Source organism: Stomoxys calcitrans, chromosome 5 (assembly GCF_963082655.1).
Source record: "Stomoxys calcitrans chromosome 5, idStoCalc2.1, whole genome shotgun sequence".
Taxonomy (NCBI): domain Eukaryota; kingdom Metazoa; phylum Arthropoda; class Insecta; order Diptera; family Muscidae; genus Stomoxys; species Stomoxys calcitrans.
In genome coordinates this window covers 66961557-66984491 of record NC_081556.1, presented here as the reverse complement: position 1 = coordinate 66984491, position 22935 = coordinate 66961557, and the positions used below count along the sequence as shown (strand labels likewise).

The 22935-nt window shown below is 39.7% G+C and overlaps 1 protein-coding gene across 2 annotated transcripts in view; it reads left to right on the top strand.

Annotated features, from left to right (window-relative positions):
* Positions 1-757: 757 nt before the first annotated feature.
* LOC106090840 (uncharacterized) overlaps positions 758-22935 on the top strand; it is a 177292-nt gene continuing 155114 nt past the window's right edge. The window contains exons 1-2 of one of the 2 annotated variants that reach the window (XM_059369540.1): positions 758-907; positions 1206-2073. In XM_059369540.1, the coding sequence (XP_059225523.1) occupies positions 2062-2073 (12 nt within the window). In that variant the 5' untranslated portion in view covers positions 758-907; positions 1206-2061. Of the gene's footprint in view, positions 908-1116; positions 2074-22935 lie in introns of those variants that run through there. The other variant, XM_059369539.1, reaches the window with a different exon arrangement.

Genomic DNA, 22935 nt, shown 5'->3' with positions numbered 1-22935 from the left:
AACAAAAAAAAATTATTTTCTTAATATTTTATGACCATTTAGCGAAGAAAGCTGGATTCGAACCTGGGCATACGGAGTAGCAGCAAGTGCCGTTGCCTAGCGTTCGAAGCTATTAATACAACTTCCAAAAGATATTCGCAAAGACAACCACACTTTGAAGGCTTTGAAAGATTACATTCGGCCTAAAAATAGTATGTTGGCAAGTCAGCTCAGACTTTATCACCAAATGTCACCGCCGATGGGTCAGTTCCTGCAACTAACAGCGACCACAATCCCATGGCTGCCAGTTGTACGAACCGGATTGACCCGATTGAAGTCATTCATCGGTAAGGGCTGCTGCCTTAGTGTACTATACACTGCTACAAAAAAAAGGAAGAGAAGAATTTTTAAGAGTAAGAGAAGAATTTTGGCAATTTTCGATTTAAAAAAAAAGTGAGAGCCCCCTCCCTCCCCTCCCTTCAAATAAAACCTTAGTACCACCAATGAGTATTTTTTTCCACAAATTTTTTCTACTATGGTTTTTCTAAATGGGGTTTCACTGTGAATTCTGAACTTAATACCCACGTATGATCCGAAAAAAGAGCCAAGTACTTTGTCAAAATTGTAAACTTTCTCCAGCTGTTAATGCAGTGCTACGGTATTCGATTACTTTTTGAAGTAACTGATACTGCATTACCGATACTATTTTAGGAATTTCCCAGTATTTATCGCCATTTTCGACGTATTTCATCTAAATACAAATCATCCACCACTTTGTACTCGCAAGAATGTGATTGTCCATATGCATAACAAGCATACGACTTAGTTACATTGGCAAGGGATAAGGGAAGTATTAAAAAGGGTGTCTTTTCCTTTCAGTGCAAGGAAAATTCTACTCGTTAATAATTAAGATGTGCGAAAGGAAACGGTAAAAGAGTATTCACACAAATAAAAATTAAATTTAGGCTATAATGTAAAATAATTTGGTGCTTCATCTTAGCAAAATGGTCTCCTTAGTGCGTCAGTTTTAAAAGAATAACTTACGTTATAACTGCTATACAAAATCCAATGTGAAGGGTGGAATAAAAGCAGGCGGCGATAAAAATTGAAGTGATAAGTTAAACCTGTGAAAAATGTGTGGTAGCATTAATTATACTGCTATGTTGTACGACGTCAGTGGAAAAATTTATCAAAGATAACTTTTCACATCTTTTTATTTACTGAAGATTGTATAACAAAAAGAACTTGCCGTTACACATACATATACCATTTACATGTTAACATAAATCCAAGCAAAAGCCCTCGGTAATTTACCAACTAACTTATATGAGACAATACAATATCGACAAATAAAATAAAAGAGCAAATGCGAAAAATCATAATGAAATAAACGAAATAAATTAAAATGAGGAAACGTTATAAAAACATCGGCTAACTAACACCTACATACTGCTACGTTACACACACCAGCCAGCCCAGCATCCAGAATACTTACACTGTCCAAAGTTCCGCGCACGCATAAGCATACACATACAGATACATCCACTGCCTCCTTCAACCTCAAAACACCCATAAATATTTGCACATCAACCGAAATAATAACAGGAGCAAAAACTGTATAACCAAAAGAACGAAAAAAATGTATCACATGTGGCGAGTGAGAACTCTTAACGTTGCATGAATGAACCATACATGAACGAACAAAAAGAAACCCCACTATTTTCGAATGTTTATCGCAAAATAAACATTCCAGTGTATGTCAAAGTAAAGTCAACAAAAGTAATTGGTGTACCCCACATAGAAACCACTACGACATCCACTACACCAACGATTAAAGTTCCAACTAAACGCCTAAGCAACAAACAAAGAGGTTTTGTTTTCCAAGTCTTCCAGATTGTCAGAAAGTCTTGTTAACCAATGAAGATACATAGGAAGTGCCAACATCATCGTCTTCAATATTTATTACCTCACTCAACGTCAGTGATCAATTATTTCTCGCAGAGATATTAATGCGAGTTTTTAAGATATTTGGACGATCAACCTGTATCAAATGGCAGACCCTTTCTGTTGAGACATGTCGTAATGGCAAGAGAGGTAAGTATTAAACAAAGTGAATTAAACCGAGGGATACCATTTCTTTTATTTTTCGATATTAAGCTTGTCTGAAGTCTAAACTGTAACGAAGTAGGAAGTGTGCCCTGGAAAACACTTAACTATGGATTCTTTAAAAAAAAACTTGATAGGATAAGTGGTCCCAAGTTCGGCATGTACGAGTAGTCGGCACTTATGTTTTTTAAATTCGAATTGCTACTAATATATATGTATGTCAATCTTTATATTAAAACAAGTAAAAAGGCGTTAAGTTCGGCCGGGCCGAACTTTGGATACCCACCACCTCGGGAATATATGTAAACCACCTTTCATCAAAATTCGGTGGAAATTTCATACCTTATATCCCATATCAGTTATATCAAAATATGTTCCGATTTGGACCAAATACTAAAAGTACACTAGCTATATCTAAAAATAAACCGATCTGAACCATATACGACACGGATGTCGAAAAGCCTAACTTAAGTCACTGTGTCAAATTTCAGTGAAATCGGATTATAAATGCGCCTTTTATGGGGCCAAGACCTTAAATCGCGATATCGGTCTATATGGCAGCTATATTCAAATCTCGACCGATCTGGGCAAAATTGAAGAAGGACTTTGAAGAGCCTAACCAAACTCACTGTCTCAAATTTCAGCGACATCGGACAATAAATGCGTCTTTTATGGCCCCAAAACCTAAAACGTAGATATCGGCCAATATGGCTGCTATATCCAAATCTGAACCGATCTGTGCGATATTGCAGAAGTATGTCAAGGGGTTTAACTTAACTCACTGTCCCAAATTTTGGAGACATCGGATAATAAATAAGCATTTTATGGGCCCAAAACCATAAACAAGAAATCGGTCTATATGGCAGCTATACCCAACTTTGAACCGATCTGGGCCAAATTGAAGAAAGATGTCGAAAGGCATAACACAACTCACTGTCTCAAATTTCAGCAAGATCGGATAATAAATGTGGCTTTTATGGGACTTAGACCCTAAATCGGATGATCGGTCTATATGGCAGCTATATCCAAATCTGGACCGATCTGAGTCAAATTGACGGAGGATGTCGAAGGGCCTAACGCAACTCACTGTCCCACATTTCAGCGAAATCGGATAATAAATGTGGCTTTTATGGGACTTAGACCCTAAATCGGATGATCGGTCTATATGGGGGCTATATCAAGATATAGTCCGATATAGCCCATCTTCGAACTTAACCTGCTTATGGACAAAAAAAGAATCTGTGCAAAGTTTCAGCTCAATATCTCTATTTTTAAAGGCTGTAGCGTGATTTCAACAGACAGACGGACAGACGGACGGACATGTCTAGATCGTCTTAGATTTTTACGCTGATCAAGAATATATATACTTTATAGGGTCGGAAATGGATATTTCGATGTGTTGCAAACGGAATGACAAAATGAATATACCCCCATCCTTCGGTGGTGGGTATAAAAATGGTCAATGAAGTAAATAATATTCTTGGCTCTTCTTGAAGCAAAAATAATTGAGCTGAATTTACAAATTACGTCAGAATTTCGCTTTTAATGATAGGGTGTCTATCAACTGGTGCAAAAGTGCCCGATCTTAAGAAAACAAGTAAAAGCGAGCTAAGTTTGGCTGGACCGAAACTTGGGAACCCATCACCATGGATTCTGCTAAAAATTTATACAAAATAAATTTAGTTGAAGGTCATAATTTTATTCTACATGCCAAACAAACAAAAATTAAAGCTTATAGGAACCGAACAAGGATGATCGAGAGACCGGTTTTCATGGGGGTTATATCAGGTTATTGACTGATTTGGATCGTACTTGGCAAAGTTGTTGGAAGTCATATCGGAACACCACATGCAAAATTTCATCCAAATCGGACAAAAATTGCGGCTAGTAAGGATTGAAGAACTCAAATCGAGAGATTGGTTTATATGGAAGCTACAATATATCAGGTTATAGACCGATTTGGACCGTACTTGGCCCAGTTGTTGAAAGTCATAACAGAACACTTAATGCGTCCGTCCAATTTGGCTTAAATTAATTAAGCCAAATTGGACGGATTGCGGCTCGTAAGGGCTCAAGAAGTCAAATCGAAAGATCAGTTTCGGATATGGGAGCTATATCTAAATCTGAACCGATGTGGCCCATTTAAATCCCCATCAATCTTAAGCATCTGTGTGTGCGCAGCTAGCCTTACGCGTTCGATCGCTATCGTGATTTCGACAGACGGACTTGGCTAGATCGACTCAGAACGTTGAGACGATCAAGCATGTATATACTTGATGGGGTCTTAGATGAATATTCGAGGTGTTTAATTGCATCTAAAACAAAACAAAATTTCGAACTTTAAAATCCAAATTTCAATTGAATTGAACATTTGTATCCGGAAGGAGGATGGATTGAAAAAGGCAAAATCCTTAAACTGCCAACTACTGGTACACTTACCCTACATCGTTTGTAATTTTAAGGCTAAACTACTGTTTTTCTGTTTTACAACGCAAAAAAATTTTATTTATAAAACAATCCAAGGAACACGAATAAGGAACCTGGTTATTGATGATTAGGTGTGGGGTCCCCTACAATTTGAATTTGCTGTTGTTTGACTATAGGGAAAGAGACAAACTAATTTTTTTCGAAATGGGTGGAGACAGTTGTAAATAACATATCTATAACGATTTAAAAAACGGCCTAGGTTAGGTTGAAAAGAGAGCGGATATTAATCCGCCCATGCCACGTACACCTTAGTCGGTAAACAGCTTCTTGTGTGCTCTTATTACTAAAAAGTAACTTCGAAAAAGTAAATCTATGTTAGGTATTCCGTGCTTCTTACAAAATGCTTAATCGATTTCCATAAAGCCGGGCAATGACGTAGGAAATGCTCCAAAGTCTCATTATCTTCCCGGCATACCCTTAACACGCTATCACTTACCGTACAGATTTTGCATACGTGAGGTCGTAGTCCCGTTATGATACCGAAAGCTATACTGACCTCCTTCTTACTTCCTTTTAGTAATAGTCTTGCCTTCTCATGATCCGGATCTCCCCATATTATTTCCCTCGTCCTATCGACCGTTTCGCTGTTTCATAAAGTTCGTCGTCTACGTCGAAAGGCTTCCGGGTAACCAAGTTAATAGTTTCTTAAAAAATTAATTGATTCAAGCATTTTTTAATTGAATATATTTTTTTCAATTAGAGTCGTGATTAAAATTTTTGTGTTTTTCAATTGAACCCAAAAAATTTTTCAATCACCATCGTGATTGAAAATTTTGTAATTTTCAATTAAAAAATTAATTGATTAGACTATATTTTAATGGTTTCTAAAAAAATTCAAATATCGTGCTTAAGTAAATTCAATTAAAGGCTATTTTATCCACCAAAATAGAAAAGGAAAGAGATTTCAAAGGCCCATACGTCCCACATTTCTACAAATCTAGCAATACCATGGCAGCCGGTTCTACGTGTCGGATTAACCTGATGGAGTCCTTCGTCGAGCTACTACCTTAGTGTACAACACACTGCTACGACAACAACAAATCTATAGGGCACCCGAAAACATTTGGAAAAGCCCTCAACAAGCTCAAGTTCATGTTCCAGGAGGTGAACATCCGTGTACCGTGTAGAAATAATAGGAATTTTCAAAAAGTTTCAATAGTTTTTTAATGGGATCAATTAAAAATTTTTATACCCACCACTATAGGATGATGGTATACTAATCTCATCAATCCTTTTGTAACACCTCGAAATATTCGTCAAAGACCCAATAAAGTGTATACATTCTTGATCGTCTGGACATTCTGAGTCGTTCTAGCCATGTCCGTCCGACCGTCTGTCGAAATCACGATAGAGGTCGAACGTGTAAAGATAGCCACTTGAAATTTTGCAAAGATACTTAAAATCAATGTAGGTCGTTGGGAATTGTAAATGGGGTATATCGGTTCAGACTTAGATATAGCTTCCATATAAACCCATCTCCCGATTTGACTTCTTGAGCCCCTGGGAGCCGCTATTTTTGGCCGACTTGGCTAAAATTTTGCATGTAGTGTTCTGTGATGACTTCAAACAACTGTGCCAAGTACTGTCCGAATCCGTCTATAACCTGATATAGCTCCCATATAAACCGATCTCCCGTTTTGACATCGCATGCGATGTTCTGTTACAACTTCCAACAACTGTGCCAAATACGGCCAAAACCAGTTTGTAACCTGATATAGCTCCCATGTAAACCGATCTCTCGATCATCCTTGTTCGGTTCCTAGAAGTTTTATTTTTTGCTGGTTTGACAGAAGTTTGGTATGTAGAATAAAATTATACCTTACAACTGAATTTATTTTGTTAAAAAATTATTAGCAGAATCCCTGGTGATGGGTTCACAAGATTCGGTCCGGCCGAACTTGGCACGCTTTTACTTGTTTTAATTGAATATGCAATTTTTTAAGTTGAAAATTTTTTCAATTACTTTTTCAAAAATGGTGATTGATATTATTATTTTCGTGATTGAAGCAATTTAATTAAGAAATTAATTGGATCAATTAATTTCGTTAAAATTAAAAACCGAAACGTAGAAATCGTTCAACGTCTTCGCTAACATGGTCGAGAAGTCGGCGAGAGTAAATATACCTCACTACTCAATTTACAGCCAAGCGCACTATCGCCATAACACAAGCTGTCGTGGCAGAGTAAACCTCAATACAATATAGGATATTCGGCATGACCGGCGCAAAAACCATTCGTTCCTTAACAGATCGTGGTAAAACTAGATCAGAATAGCATTTGTATGTTTTACAACATTATCCATATGTAGTCATCAGTTTGTTTGTTACCTAATACAACGCCCAAGCACTGTATACTATGTATATTGTAACTAAGATTCAGAGGTTGAACTTCTCAACTCGAGAACATCAGAGCCCTTTCCTTATTTGCATTCACAAAAAAATCTATTCGGTGTCATCCAGAAACTTAATGACTGTAACAGAAAGTCAATTTTTGATTAAAGAATGCTGATGAAATAAATAGAACCCGTTAACAAGAGTTGTATATCATCAGCATATGCGAAAAGCACACACCAGTTGCCTATATATATTTAAATAAATCATTAAGAAAAATAATAAAAAGAAGGGATTCCAGCACTGATCCCTGAGGAAAAATAATAAAAAAGGGGTTCCAGTACTGTTCCCTGAGCAACACCACTCCTAAAGTACAATAGATGAGCAAACATGTTTAATATTAATAAATTTGCGTTCTGTTTTTCAAATATGAATACAGTAACCTACAAGCACTTCTACTGTGTCCATAAATTCTTGACAATTTCTGCCTTTCCCAGATCAAGGGAAATAAGTACAGATATTTTATTTTCCCCAAAGTTCTTACGCACCGAATCAGTCAACACCCAATAGTGACATGGAAGTATTTACTTCTGCCATTCGGAATCCACATTGACAATCGCTCGGCAAAGATTTACTCGATCGATATAAGAAGTAAGTTGTAAGTAAGGTGTTTCAACACATGCTTCATAACTTTAGAGAGAATGGGAAGTAGTGTGATTGATCTGAAATCTCCCGAAGAGCTTGCACTAGATTTCTTCATAATGGGATCGATTCTGTCCGTTTTCTAAGCTTTAGGGAAAGTAGAAGTTGTTACAATCGTATTAACTACATGAGGATAAACAATATTTAAAAATTTCAACGGAATTATTAGTTATCCAAAAAAACTCTCTACATCTCCTGAAATATCCAGTTGACTATTTATGAATGAAGAAATAATCTCGTTAAATGTAACCTATGTAGTATTGATTGCGCCATTGGAACTACTCTTACCAAGACTATTGCTCTTCAAATTGTTCCAAAGTAAATTAAAATGAAAAATAATAGTTATAACGATTTCATCAAAATCCTGTAAAGTAACAAAAAATCGAGTTGGACCTATCAGTGCCTGCGAGGGTTGCCTTTTGTATTTCGGGATTAGAGAACAAAAACAAATATTAATAATCGAAAATCGCTTTATTGTTTTTCGAAATATTCCCCATTATGATGCGTATGAACCAATTGTCGAAGCACTTTTGCCACTCTGATTGAGGTATCTCCAAAACATGTATTTTGAACCCTTCAAATATCAACGTTGACCTCTAATTTTATTTTTTACGTACGGAAATAAAAAGAAGTCATTCGGTGCCAAGTCAGGACTATACGGCGGATGATTCATCAAATCGGTGGTTTCAGTGCTCAAATATGCAGTTGTTTGCGCCGATGTATGAGAGCTCGCATTGTCGTGGTGAAGAGTGATCCGTCTTCGGCGGTTGGTTTTATTGATTTCTTGGAAGACAACTGGCAAACAAATGGTTTGTACCACTCAGAATTTACTGTTCTGCGTTGTTCTAGTGGTATGATTGCGACATGTACAGGTTTTTGAAAAACAGCCGTGATTGCTTGGAAGTGCATCGCGGATGATTCATCAAATCTATGTTTTGAGTGCTCAAAAATTAAGTTGTTTGCGCCCATGTATGAGAGCTCCCATTGTTGTGGTGAAGAGTGATTGACTTCGGCGGTTGGTTTTCCTATTTTCTTGGGAGACAACTGGCAAACAAATGCTTGTGTACCACTCAGAAATTGACTGTTCTGTGTTGTTTTAGTTGTACGATTGCGACATGTACAGTTACAGTTGAAAAAACCGGCGATCATTTGCTTGGAAGTGGCTCGTGCGCGAGCAACTTTTGTTGGATTTGGCTCATCTTGAAATACTCATACAGCCGACTGCTGTTTACATTCGGGCTCATACGCGTACATACACTATTACATCGCCAATTACGATGTCATAGCACCGCGACCGTATTTTTGGAGCATTTCATTCGACCAATCGGCACTTGCCTTTTTTTGACAAATTGTGTGGGATCCAATGCGAACAAATTTTTCTTACGGTCAAATGTTCATGCAATATTGAATGTATGCTGTTCTCACAAATGCCTAAGGTTGTTTCAATCTCACGAAAAGTCACATGACGATCTTCGAATATTAGTTGGCGCACACCATCAATGGTTTTTGGAACAACAATTGATTTTAGACGACCTTCACTATTACATCGCCAATTCGTCTTTGAGTGAACTACGACCTGAATTTGAATTCACCATATCATCGATAAACACTGGTCCTTGATGGAGCTTCATCGCCAAAAATTGAATTAAGTTCATCGATGCACTGTTGTTGAGTTAATTCACGTCGAAAGTTGTGAAAAATAATCGCACGAAAATGTTCTCGATTTTTGGTCGAGATGAATCTTTTAAATTACTGTAAACAACACAAAAAGCGCTCGTATGTCAAAACGTTCTGAGTACGTATAACCTCAAAAATGTCAAGCTTTACGATAGAGCTGTCAGTTGATAGATTGCAACACAAGGGTTGTTAAATCCCGAGATATAAAGGGCAATCCTCGTATGCCAAGATTTTCCTGCCACCATAAAGTAACAACAAGTAAAAGCGTGCTAAGTTCGGCTGGGCCGAATCTTGGGAACACACCTCAATGGATTCTGCTAAAAATTTATACAAAATAAATTTAGTTGTCAAAACAGCAAAAATTAAAGCTTCTAAAAACCGAGCAAGGATAATCGAGAGACCGGTTTATATGGGAGCTATATCAAGGTTTGGACCGTCCTTGATACATTTGTTGCAAGTCGTAACAGTACACCACATGCAAAATTTCAGCCAAATCGGAGAAAAACTGTGGGTTGAAGGGGTTGTAGACCGGCTTCCAGGCGCTTCAGAAGTCACATTGGGAGATTGGTTTATATAGGAGCTATATCCAAATCTGGATCGATGTGATCCACTTTCAATCCCCAATGATATACATCAATATTAAGTATCTATGCAAAATTTCAAGCGGCTGGATTGACGCTTTCGATCGCTATCGTGATTTTGACAGACGGACGGACGGACATGGCTATATCGACTCAGAATGTCGAGACGATCCAGATTGACAAGACAAGATTAGTATAACCCCATCCTATGATGGTGGGTATAAAAATTAACTTCTCGGAGTCAACTCTGGGGTCGGAGTCGAGAAATCTCCCCGGTAAAAAAGGAGGTCCTTTATCAGTAGGCTTAAAATTGAATCGGACAGCACTCATTGATTTGTGAGAAGTTTGCCGCAGTTCTTAAATGGAATGTTCATGGGCAAATTAACATTTGCAAAAATTGCTCGACTCCGCAGCCCTGATTACAACATTAAATTTTTTTAATTGTTTATTAATGACGTTCCTAGTACAACAAGATTTAAAATCTTAAAATTGACTGTACTAGAATTGTAAAAATAATAGCTTATTACAAAAAATACAATTTAGAAGTTATATAAAAGTAATAATTAACAACAAATATATAAATAAAACAAGTAAATGCGTGCTAATTTCGGCCGGGCCGAATCTTGGGAACCCATCACTATGGATTCTGCAAAACATGTATGCAAAGTAAATTTATTTGTAAAGCATAATGCATTCTACATACCAAACTTCTGTCAAACCAGCAAAAATTAAAACTTCTAGGAACCGAAAAAAAACGATCGAGAGACCGTTTTACATGGGAGCTATATCAGATTATAGACTGATTTTGGCCGCACTTGGCACAGTTGTTCGAAGTCTTATCAAATCACTACATGCTAAATTTCAGCCAAATCCAAAACAAAAATTGTGGCTTGGAAGGGCTTACGAAGTCAAATCGGGAGATCGATTTATATGGGAGCTATATCTGGTTCTAGACCGATTTAAACCGTACGTGGCACAGTTGTTGGAAGTCATCATCATCAGTCGGACAAAAATTGTGGCTTCCAGAGGCTTACGAAGTCAAATCGGGAGATCGATTTGTATGGGAGCTATATCAGGTTATAGACCGATTCGTCGCCCACTCCCTTAATTCGGACTCGGACTGCTACCCGAAAGGCTTCGGGTTAACCAAGTTTATTGATGGCAGTACTCTGGTTCTGGCGACAATACTAGGGTTCTGTCAACCGAAGAGTGTGCCGCTGGCAGCAGTGCCGCCTCGAAAATACCGCGATGGTATGAGTTGCTCCCATCCTCAATCCATTCTTCCATCACCGTAAGTCTCATAGTGTCAGTGGCTGCCTCACACTAAATCTCTATGTCAATGGGTCGGATATCTAAAATAGTCTCCAGTGCCCTAGTGGACGTGGTCCTCATCGCTCCGCATATGGTCAAGAACCTGTTGTGTGGTCCTTATGTTGCACTTTTTCTCCATAGCAGTCCCCCAAACTACTGAGGCGTAAGTAAGTATTGGTCTGATCACGCTCCTGTAGAGCCTGATTCAGGCCCCATTTCTAGACTACGGCCAGTCTATATAAAGCCCAACATCTATGAGCCTTCTCAGTACGCTCCGGAATGTGACACTTCCAATTCAGTTTCCTGTCCAAGATCACACCTAAGTATTTGGCTTGTCAGATATGGAAATCGTTTCGTTGAGGAAACGTGGTACGTTAAATTGGCCCACATTCGTCTTCCAGGCATATTTAAGTCTTCTCTGGGTTAACATTGAGACCTCTGGATCTAGCCCAGTCATATGCCATATGCAAGACCCTTTCGACCCTTCCGCATAGCCCGTTCGGATCCTTACCTTATTATAACATCGTCTGCATAGCAGACGGGTTCAAATCCCTCCTCAGTAAGCATCAGTAATCGGACATTTATGGTGGTCACCCATAGGAGTGGCGATAAAATGCCCCTCTGTGGCGTGTCTTGTGCCACTTTCTTCCTTATATTTATGTCATGGGACCCGCAATTTACCTACCAGTTCCTTAGCATATGGATTATCCAGTCTCAAAGGATCGGGTCCAACCAGTACTGATCTAAGGATTGGATCAGTGCATCGGTCCGCACATTGTTAAAAAAATCTAAGGGTTCTTGTCCACCCACCTTCCCTTGACATAGGCATGCTGTTTGTATTTAAATAGTTCGCTGGATGTCCTACTCTTTATCATGGTATCCAAAATACGTTCCATGGCTTTGAGTAGAAAGACGTAAGGCTTATTGGTCTGTAGGCCTTTGGGTATAAATACCATCCTTGCCTCCTGCTAGGCTTTGGGAGTATATGCAAGTCCCAGGCAAGCTGTGAAAATATTGGCAAGGTGGGGCGCATTCTGTAGTAATGTCGGAAATATTCCATCAGGTCCGGGTGAATTAATTGGTTTGAAGCTCCTCACAGATTCGTTCACCATAAATTCTGTAATTGTAAATGTTCGATCAACACCATTATTCTAAGATACTTGTGTCTCCGTGAGTCCCGTCTTATCTTGTGGAACAGGGTTTTCATTAAAAGCCTTAACATATCCTCCGTTGTCTCTGCTCTCACTCCCATGTCGTCTACTAAAGTTTCAGTTTGGACATGGGTTTTTGAGAGAAACTTTTTTATCTTGGCGGCGTCATTAACGCTGTCGACCTATTCGCAGGTCGGCCGAGTACCAGTGTTAGCATAGAATAATTGGTAGTTAATATGCTTCTTGTCCTTGCTGATTTTCTCCAACAGAGCGTGTGTAGCAGTCTCGCTCCGGTGGAGGTTTATCTGAATTATCTCAATCATTGGTCCTCCAGTAGATGGGCATCTTGGGAGTAGATAATGATCTCATCGTCTGCTTCCTGTTCTTAGACTGCATTGACTACCGTCACTGCACAGCCCGAAGTCATCGTAGTAGGTTCTTTGCCTATCTTTGTCTTCCGTTTTTTATAAAGTCGGTAATGGTTCCATCATGCGGTCCCTGTTCGTTAGGCTGTATTGAGTTTCCAATCCCTGTACTGCCTGATGTTTCAATATTAGGATCTTTGTTTATCTTAGTCTTCCAAATCTTTAGTAAATAGGCTTCTTTGGAGTAGGTGATGGTACCATCGTCGGCTCTCTGTTCGTTAGGCTGCATTGAGAATCCTGTCGCTGCGCTGCCTAATGTTTTAATATTGGGATCGTTACTTACCCGAATCTTGAAGTCGGTGATGGGTCCGTCGTAGGGTCTCTGTTTGTTGAGTTGCGTCAAGTCTCACGCAACTGCACTGCCTGACATTTTAGTATTAGGATCATTGTTTCTCCTAGTTTTTCCAATATTGAGAGATGCCGTGATTGTCTCGTTGTCCCCTGTTTGTTAGGCGGCGCAGAATGAAAATTTCTGCCTATCCTAGTCTTCCCAATCTTGAAAAAAACAGCCTTGTTCCCGTACTGCGCCATGCCTTTAGTCTTAGCCAAACTCGTCACGGGGATGTGATCAATGCCAACCACAAGGAGTGTTTCTTCTTCCTTCTCCTCTCTGTGGAAGACCTCTCACTTCTCTGCGACCAAACCTTGTCTTGGTTTGCCAAGGAATCCCAACATGCGTTCCGTCGCAAATTAACTGCCCGATCCCTTAATGAAGACCGTAGCCTTTGTGAGCTGAGGAATGTCCATTTATCTCACAAGATCGAGCTTTGCGCGCTCCCAAGGAGCATGGATACCTCTGACGAGTTGTTTGACGGTATCATTACATTCCGCCGATGCGCAAATCGCAGCGAAAAAATTTCCCCTCTATTCTCGAAGCTCATCATTTGTATGGGTGGACCCTCTACAGATTTCCACACATGTTGGAAAATCCTATCGTTAACCATTTCATCCACTTGGGACCGATGAACTGGTGGAATCCTACCAGATGTACTGCCGATATTGATGACTTCATAAATCAGAACATCTCTGCTGTGCTTCCTTGCCACTGTGGCGTAAGAGGGCGGCTCCTTAATATTCTCAGTGACCATCTTTCCCTTCCGTGTGCCTGGAACATCAGTTCTATCCTTTCCAGCATCCTGCACTTTCGCCCGATTGCGCTGCCCGTACATACTCCTCTGCCTCCTTTATTGTGCCCCGGATCGCTTTCTCGGTCTGCCTGTGAGCTTAGAAAAGCCATCGCTCACTTCTGTCGTCATTCCGCCGCCCTCATTTCTCGATTCGGCTTCGATGTATGCTTCATTGACAGTTGCTGTCTGAATCCGAGTCGGAAACGCCACCTTAACTTGAGGCTGGGGACGAACTGTGGATCCGTCTATTCCTAATTAACTAATCTGGCGACTAGTTGTGCGCTTGAAGCATTTCTCCTGACCACAGGTGCCAAGGCAGTCATTTCTAGTTGGGAAGGTTATAAAGCACCATGATCCATTTGATATCGTCCGCTGATGATAATTCTTTGTCGAAATTGAAATCGCGATACGGATAGTCAAATGCTTCCAGCAACAACATACTTTTGCCGACTTTATTTTTGCTATACTATTGCTTGAATAGAAAGCTTTAAACAATGGTCTAAAGCCGGACAATATCCTGCAATGGTATCTCAATAAGATTTTAGTACCGAAAAAAGAGAGCGCAAACAGACAAACCAAACGAAAGAAATGTTTTATTATTTATAAAATTTATCCCCATCTTTTCCTAAATTTTTCTTAATTTTTGTTGATCTGGCAACTGTTATCACACCTTGTGATTTTAGTTTTCTCTTTCTTCCATTTCAAGTCAAGTTCAAAGAAAGAGTTTAATAAAAATATGTGATAACAGTTCAAATCACAAATCACAACCAGAAAAAGGCAAAGATTTACTTGCATGTCAAGTAGGGATGTGGTGTAATGAAAATATCCGTGGTCCGGGTGCGAATTCGACGTCGGGCGCAAAGTATTTTTTTTAAATTTTTTCGATTTTTTTAAATGCTTCAGGCGAAAAATATTTTTAAAATTCGCACCTTTTCTTGTCTTTAGAAAATTTAAATTTTATCGCTGCGCTGCCTAATGTTTTAATATTGGGATCGTTACTTACCCGAATCTTGAAGTCGGTGATGGGTCCGTCGTAGGGTCTCTGTTTGTTGAGTTGCGTCAAGTCTCACGCAACTGCACTGCCTGACATTTTAGTATTAGGATCATTGTTTCTCCTAGTCTTTCCAATATTGAGAGATGCCGTGATTGTCTCGTTGTCCCCTGTTTGTTAGGCGGCGCAGAATGAAAATTTCTGCCTATCCTAGTCTTCCCAATCTTGAAAAAAACAGCCTTGTTCCCGTACTGCGCCATGCCTTTAGTCTTAGCCAAACTCGTCACGGGGATGTGATCAATGCCAACCACAAGGAGTGTTTCTTCTTCCTTCTCCTCTCTGTGGAAGACCTCTCACTTCTCTGCGACCAAACCTTGTCTTGGTTTGCCAAGGAATCCCAACATGCGTTCCGTCGCAAATTAACTGCCCGATCCCTTAATGAAGACCGTAGCCTTTGTGAGCTGAGGAATGTCCATTTATCTCACAAGATCGAGCTTTGCGCGCTCCCAAGGAGCATGGATACCTCTGACGAGCTGTTTGACGGTATCATTACATTCCGCCGATGCGCAAATCGCAGCGAAAAAATTTCCCCTCTATTCTCGAAGCTCATCATTTGTATGGGTGGACCCTCTACAGATTTCCACACATGTTGGAAAATCCTATCGTTAACCATTTCATCCACTTGGGACCGATGAACTGGTGGAATCCTACCAGATGTACTGCCGATATTGATGACTTCATAAATCAGAACATCTCTGCTGTGCTTCCTTGCCACTGTGGCGTAAGAGGGCGGCTCCTTAATATTCTCAGTGACCATCTTTCCCTTCCGTGTGCCTGGAACATCAGTTCTATCCTTTCCAGCATCCTGCACTTTCGCCCGATTGCGCTGCCCGTACATACTCCTCTGCCTCCTTTATCGTGCCCCGGATCGCTTTCTCGGTCTGCCTGTGAGCTTAGAAAAGCCATCGCTCACTTCTGTCGTCATTCCGCCGCCCTCATTTCTCGATTCGGCTTCGATGTATGCTTCATTGACAGTTGCTGTCTGAATCCGAGTCGGAAACGCCACCTTAACTTGAGGCTGGGGACGAACTGTGGATCCGTCTATTCCTAATTAACTAATCTGGCGACTAGTTGTGCGCTTGAAGCATTTCTCCTGACCACAGGTGCCAAGGCAGTCATTTCTAGTTGGGAAGGTTATAAAGCACCATGATCCATTTGATATCGTCCGCTGATGATAATTCTTTGTCGAAATTGAAATCGCGATACGGATAGTCAAATGCTTCCAGCAACAACATACTTTTGCCGACTTTATTTTTGCTATACTATTGCTTAAATAGAAAGCTTTAAACAATGGTCTAAAGCCGGACAATATCCTGCAATGGTATCTCAATAAGATTTTAGTACCGAAAAAAGAGAGCGCAAACAGACAAACCAAACGAAAGAAATGTTTTATTATTTATAAAATTTATCCCCATCTTTTCCTAAATTTTTCTTAATTTTTGTTGATCTGGCAACTGTTATCACACCTTGTGATTTTAGTTTTCTCTTTCTTCCATTTCAAGTCAAGTTCAAAGAAAGAGTTTAATAAAAATATGTGATAACAGTTCAAATCACAAATCACAACCAGAAAAAGGCAAAGATTTACTTGCATGTCAAGTAGGGATGTGGTGTAATGAAAATATCCGTGGTCCGGGTGCGAATTCGACGTCGGGCGCAAAGTATTTTTTTAAATTTTTTCGATTTTTTTAAATGCTTCAGGCGAAAAATATTTTTAAAATTCGCACCTTTTCTTGTCTTTAGAAAATTTAAATTTTATTTTATACAAAATTCTATTCAGTAATATTTGTAATGAAATTTTCCTTAAACATAAAATTTTATTTTGTTTTGAATTACGTGATTTTTGAAAATATTATTCGCCTAAGACACTTGAAAAAATAAATAAATTGAATAAAAAAACATAATTTGTCCCCGCCCAGGAATCGAACCCAAGCCCGTTGACACACAAACCATGGCTGCACCCTCTACCCCACAACCGCTTGCTATACAGTTTATGATGATAGTTAACAGAACACTGATCTGTAAAATACTTTACAAGACAAGTAAGCGGCTTGTTGTATCTTTCATATATGACTCTGGGGTGCAGGGGAAGGGCATACGATTCCAGAGCCAAAGGTCCGGAGTTCAAATCCGGATCAGGGCATGGGTATTTCTTTAATTTGTTTTTAACAATCTTAGTAGGATGCCGCAGTATTCTACCAAACTTGGTTAAAGGGTTCAATGCAGTATTTCGAACATAAATACCGAAAAAGTTATTCTATTTTCGAATTTTTAAAAGGGTGGACACCTTTCGGGGCACCGGGCAAAATGGGTACTTTTTGTTTTTTTTGTATCCAATTACTTCAAAAAAATGCATATTAGGTATTTTCACAAGACCTTATTTCGCCAATAAAAATTAAATTTTTAAGATCCATATGAGTTCAAAAAATGTTTTATTACTTGTATCACATTACCTCATTTCGGATATAGAAAATAAATGCGAAAAACCTGTCTTGGTATTTTTTAGTTAATATGTTTTTCTTTAAATTACCTTTTTTTATTTATTGCCTTTTTCCAGTACATCATGACATTTTCTATCCAAACAGCCCGTGTAAAAAATTATTTTTGTAACAGACTTTATGCGAGGACTCTCTCTTCATAGTTAAAGTCATTTTTATCACAGCTATACAAGACTTTAATTTTCTGTATAAGTCGTTTAGCAAAAACAAGAACGAGACTTTAACTCGGGCACTTTATCTTCATTCCTTTCAATATCAGTGCTTTTTTATAATCAAATTTGAGATTTGAGTAATAAAATATTTCACTGAATTGAATAGAGCTAAAGAAGTCTTGAAAATCAGATTGAAATTAATTTGGATAGGTTCCATATAAAGACCAGCCGAAAATGATATTTTGAGCGGACGGTAAACCAGTTCGAGATTAAACATCAACACCTAGAATAATGTCGATTGGAGCTGATTTACAAAAGTATTTGTCAGCCAGAATTTTTTACATTACATTACTTTAATTGGCTAGGACAGAACATTTGTCCCATTAGCCGAACGTAGAATAGCGTTCCAAGCGTCTCGATCTTCTGTGCTCATTCCAAAATCTCTGACACCAAGTTTCGAGGTATCTGCCAACACTTGATCTATCCATCGTGCTTTTGGCCATCTCCATTTGCGTGTACCACCATGATCGCCTTCAAAAGACTTCTTTGCTGGAGCTTCTTCATCCATTCTGACAACATGAACTAGCCAACGCAGCCGTTGTATTTTGATATGTGTAGCTATGCTATCGTCATCATACACCTCGTTCATACGACACCTTTATTTTACATTGATGCACACTGGTCCGTATATTTAACTCCAAGCACTGCCTCATCTGTTTTCACAATCCCCCATGCCTCGGAACTATATAACAACACGGGTAGAATCAGTGTCTTGCATAGTGTAATCTTCGTTTACTTACTTAATCCAAAGTAGCATTTGTTTGCCAGATTTAATCTTCGCATTATTACAAAGCTGGTGTCATTCGTTTCGGTTACGGCGGTGTCGACTAAGATAAATGTACTGACTACCTCAAAGTTGTGTTTCTCTTTCTCCATTTTCTTTATATGATCGGTTTTACAAGGCGTTTTCGGCGTTGATCCATCCATTTTGTCTTATATCCATTTACTGCCAGACCCATTTTCAACGATTCTCTTTTGATTCTTACAAAGGCTGCTGTTACTAATTCCGGTGACAGACCGATATCGACAGCTTAATGGTTCGGAGAGATTCTTTCCTATTCTTGCTGAGGAACGTGTATCAACAAGTGTCATCCTGCAGAGTCTTATTAAGTTTGCAAGAAAACCAAACTCATACATAGCTTGAAATACATTTGTACGTATAGGTCTATTGAAAGCGGCTTTGTAGTCAACAAAGAGATGTTAGGTGTCGATTTGCCCTTCTGGATTTTTTCAGGATTTGGCGCAGTATGAATATCTGCTCCATGGTGGATTTACCAGTTCTAAAGTCGATATAACTAATATAACGATGATCCTCTGATATTAGTTTCGGCCTTGGAGAAAATACCGAAGTAGTGGTCCCTCGGCTAAATAGAAGAAAGGCGGATTGGGATAAATTTCGGCACAAATTCTGTGTCTATCCCTTCTAGACCAGCAAAGGAAGTGGAAACTACGAAGGATGTAGACATAGTGGTCAAACCGATCACGAAGGCCCTGAATGACTCGCTTGTGTCAGCACGACCTAGTGTGAAGCCAAAGGGTAAACTGCGACCTCCATGGTGGACCCCAGAGCTAGTTGGTCTAAGGAAGGACTGCAGACAACTCTTCAACAGAGAAAAAGTCACAAGAGCATCACATGATTGGGAGATCTATAAAGCTGATCTAAGAAAATATAAGAGCGAGCTGAGAAAGGCTAAGAACAAATCCTGGGTAGAATTCTGCCGCTCCGTGGAGGTTACATCTAAGGCCTCTAGGCTGCGGAAGATTCTGTCCTCGAGACCTATTACGGTGGGGTATATTCAGAAACAGAGAATGTATGGACAATGTCTAGTGAGGAAACACCAGAACTACTCGTTGATACACATTTCCCGGGAAGTTAGTCTGTCATCCTTTTCGCTGAAGATTCTTGAGAGGTTGACAGAAACATATCTTAGGGCAAAGATCCGTGGAGATCACCTGTCGCAAAGCACCATGCATAAAGTAAGGGCAAGTCCACTGAAACAGCCCTTTACGACCTAGTCGGCTACATAGAGGGTCCTCTCGCTGTCAAGGAATATACAGTGGAAGTATTTCTTGACATTGAAGGTGCTTTCAATAATGTAAAACCAACGTCAATTATGAAGGAGTTGGAGTTTCTAGGCATCAACTCTACCGCAAGAAAGTTTATTAATAACTTACTTACTACAAGATACATTACGGCAGCCTTAGGATCTGTGGATCTAACAAGATGAAGTGTACTGTCTCCTCTACTTTGGGATATAGCGATTAATATCCCTACGAGAAATGTGTAGTCAATTGCCACAAATATAGGTATACTGAACTGGAGAATTAATAACACGTTACCGGACTTATCCTACAGTGAATGAAAAGTTTCAATTGTCGACTCCTTATTATTTTTTAAAATGTCGTTTAATTCTTGTTGCTTATATGTAAAATATATTTGCTAATTGCTTATCTGTTAAATATATTTGCTAACCAATGTTATCCCTGCAGTCAGTAGCAACGGAGGCAAGAGAGGTATCGGGAGAATAGGGGAAAACAGAAACGTCCATTCCGCAGAAAGAAAAAGGAAATGGAAAGTCCTAAGTGGGAACGAATTGAGATGAACAGGAGTCAGAATGGAGTCCGCAAATTCTACTAAAGAATTAAACATCAAACCGATGGCTTTGGAGCAGGCACATCCTCCTGTAGAGACAAAAAAGGAAATCTGGTAACTGACACAGATAGCATGCTGAGGATATGGAAAGAACATTTTACCCAACTGCTAGTGTCCAAAGATGCTGGTGAAGAGGATACCGCAGAACCAATCAATGATGATGGTATAAAATGTTTACCTCCTAGTCAGAATGAGGTCCAAGTAGCAGTGACCCGACTGAAGAATAACGAGGCAGCAAGAGCCGACAGGTTACCCGCTGAACTATTTAAGATCGGAAGCGGCAGGCTAATAATGCGTATGCATCAGTTTGTCTGCGCAATCTCGCTAGAAGAACGCATACCCGATGATAGGAACCTCAGCATACTATGCCCCGTACACAAGAAAGGAGACAAGATGGAATGTGCCAACGAAAGAGGAATAAGTCTCCTCCCCATCGCATACAAGATACTCTCGAGCGTACTGTGTGAAAGATTAAAACCTAAAGTCAATGAGATAATTGGGCCCTATTAATGCGGCTTTAGACCTGGTAAATACACCCTAGACCAGATATTCGCACTGCGTCAAAACCTGGAAAAGACCCGTGAAGGACAAATCAACACCTACCATCTCTTTGTTGACTACAAAGCCGCCTTCGATACTCCTTTACGTTCAAAGGCATTTCAAGCCATGTCTAAGTTTAGTATCCTTGCAAAATTAATAAGACTCCGCAGGATGACACACTGATACGCGTTCCTCAGTAAGAATAGGAAAGAATCTCTCGGAACCATTTAATACCAAACGAGGTTTCAGACAAGGAGACAGCCTATCGTGTGATCTTTTTAATATCCTGCTGGAGAAGATTATACGAGATGCAGATGTGAATAGATATGGCACACTAATCACAAGAGAGCACATACTACTCGCCTATGCCGACGACATCGACATCATAGGTTGATCACCGGAAGAAGTAACTGAAAGAATCGAAAGAGAGTCAGTAAAAATGGATCTGGCACTAAATGGAGATAAGTCGAAATGGATGGTTTCAACTCCCAAAACACCTTGTAGAACCGAGCAGATAAAGAGAATGGAGAAAGTTGGGAACCACAACTTTGAGATTGTCAGCAACTTGATCTACCTCGGCTCCAACCTAACCGAAACTAATGACACCAGCTTTGAGATAAAGCGAACAATAATACTGGTAAACTGATGCTACTTTGGATCAGGAAAGCAGTTTAAAAATAAGACCACCACCACGACAGACGAAGATTACTCTATACATGACACTGATACTACCCGTGTTGTTATATAGTTCAGAGGCATGGATACTTGTAAAAGTATATGAGGCAGTGCTTGGAGTATTTGAGAGACAGATTCTTCGTAAAATATATGGACCAGTTTTCGTTAATGGCGAATATAGGCGACATATGAACTACGAGCTGTATGACGACGACAGCATAATTACACGTACACGTTGAAGGCAAACACGGAGGTACATGCCAACCGGGACGACCAAAAGCCCGATGGAAAGATCAAGTGGTGGGAGACACCTCGAAACTTTGTGCCAGAGATTATAAAATGAGCGCAGAAGATCGAACCGCTTGGAACGCTCTTCTACGTTCGGCAAGTGGAACAAATGTTCTGTCATAGCCAATTAGAGTAAGTTTAGTAAGTAACTAATGTTATCTCCCTTAAAAATACTTGCAAAGTATACTTATCCTTTTCAAAATGTCCCAAGACCTATCCTACGGTGTTATAATGGTGGCTATACGTCACCTCGAGAGACAAACACTTATAAAATTGATAGGTTTTTACCACGTAAGGAGACGAGAACTGGGACCAGTCCCTATCATCAGCGTGCCTACTCCGTGGCAGGTTTGGGACCTGTCCCATTTGCCGTAGGGATAATATTGTTTCTGGAAGAAAAAGGTGTAAACGTTGTAATTGCGGTTAGGGAAAAGATTCCCAGAACGCAAAGATACTACAGGAAGCTCTACGTGCAACAACGAAGTGGGCTACCGAAAGTGGTCGAGGTATAAATCCGTGCAAGACAAAAGTAGTTCTTTTCAGCAGGAGATACAAGATGCCTTGGGTGGAGAGAATGTTCCATTTACAGTAAGTGCAAAATACCCGGGTGTTTTGTTGGACACGAAATTGAACTTCAAATCCAACATTGTGGAAAGGGCAAGAAAGGCAACACTTCTCTTCTCACTCGTTCTATACACCTGCAAGAGACCCATTGGCAAATGTTGGGGATTTAGATCGCGAGTCATGCATTGGGTATATACTGTAGTTGTCAGACCTATAATGCTATTTGGTGTTGTGGTCTGGTGGAAGACGCTCCAAAAGTCCACCTACTGCTCAATACTCAATCGGATCCAAAGGATGGCTTGTTTGTGCATCACAGCCGCACTGACTACGACCCCATCTGATGCATTGAATTTAATGCTACATCTTATGCTTCTGGACATTGTGGCTAGACAAATTGCTGCGACCACTGCCATGAGGCTAAGGGAACTTCTCTTTGGGCATGTGGCGGCTACGGACACTATGTTATCCTTGATACAATGTCCGATGCAGTGTGTATTACAACCTACCTGAGGCGCTTTTTGATAAAAATTACTGTATCACTATTCCTGATAGAACCGATTGGAACTACGCTATCCCAGGTA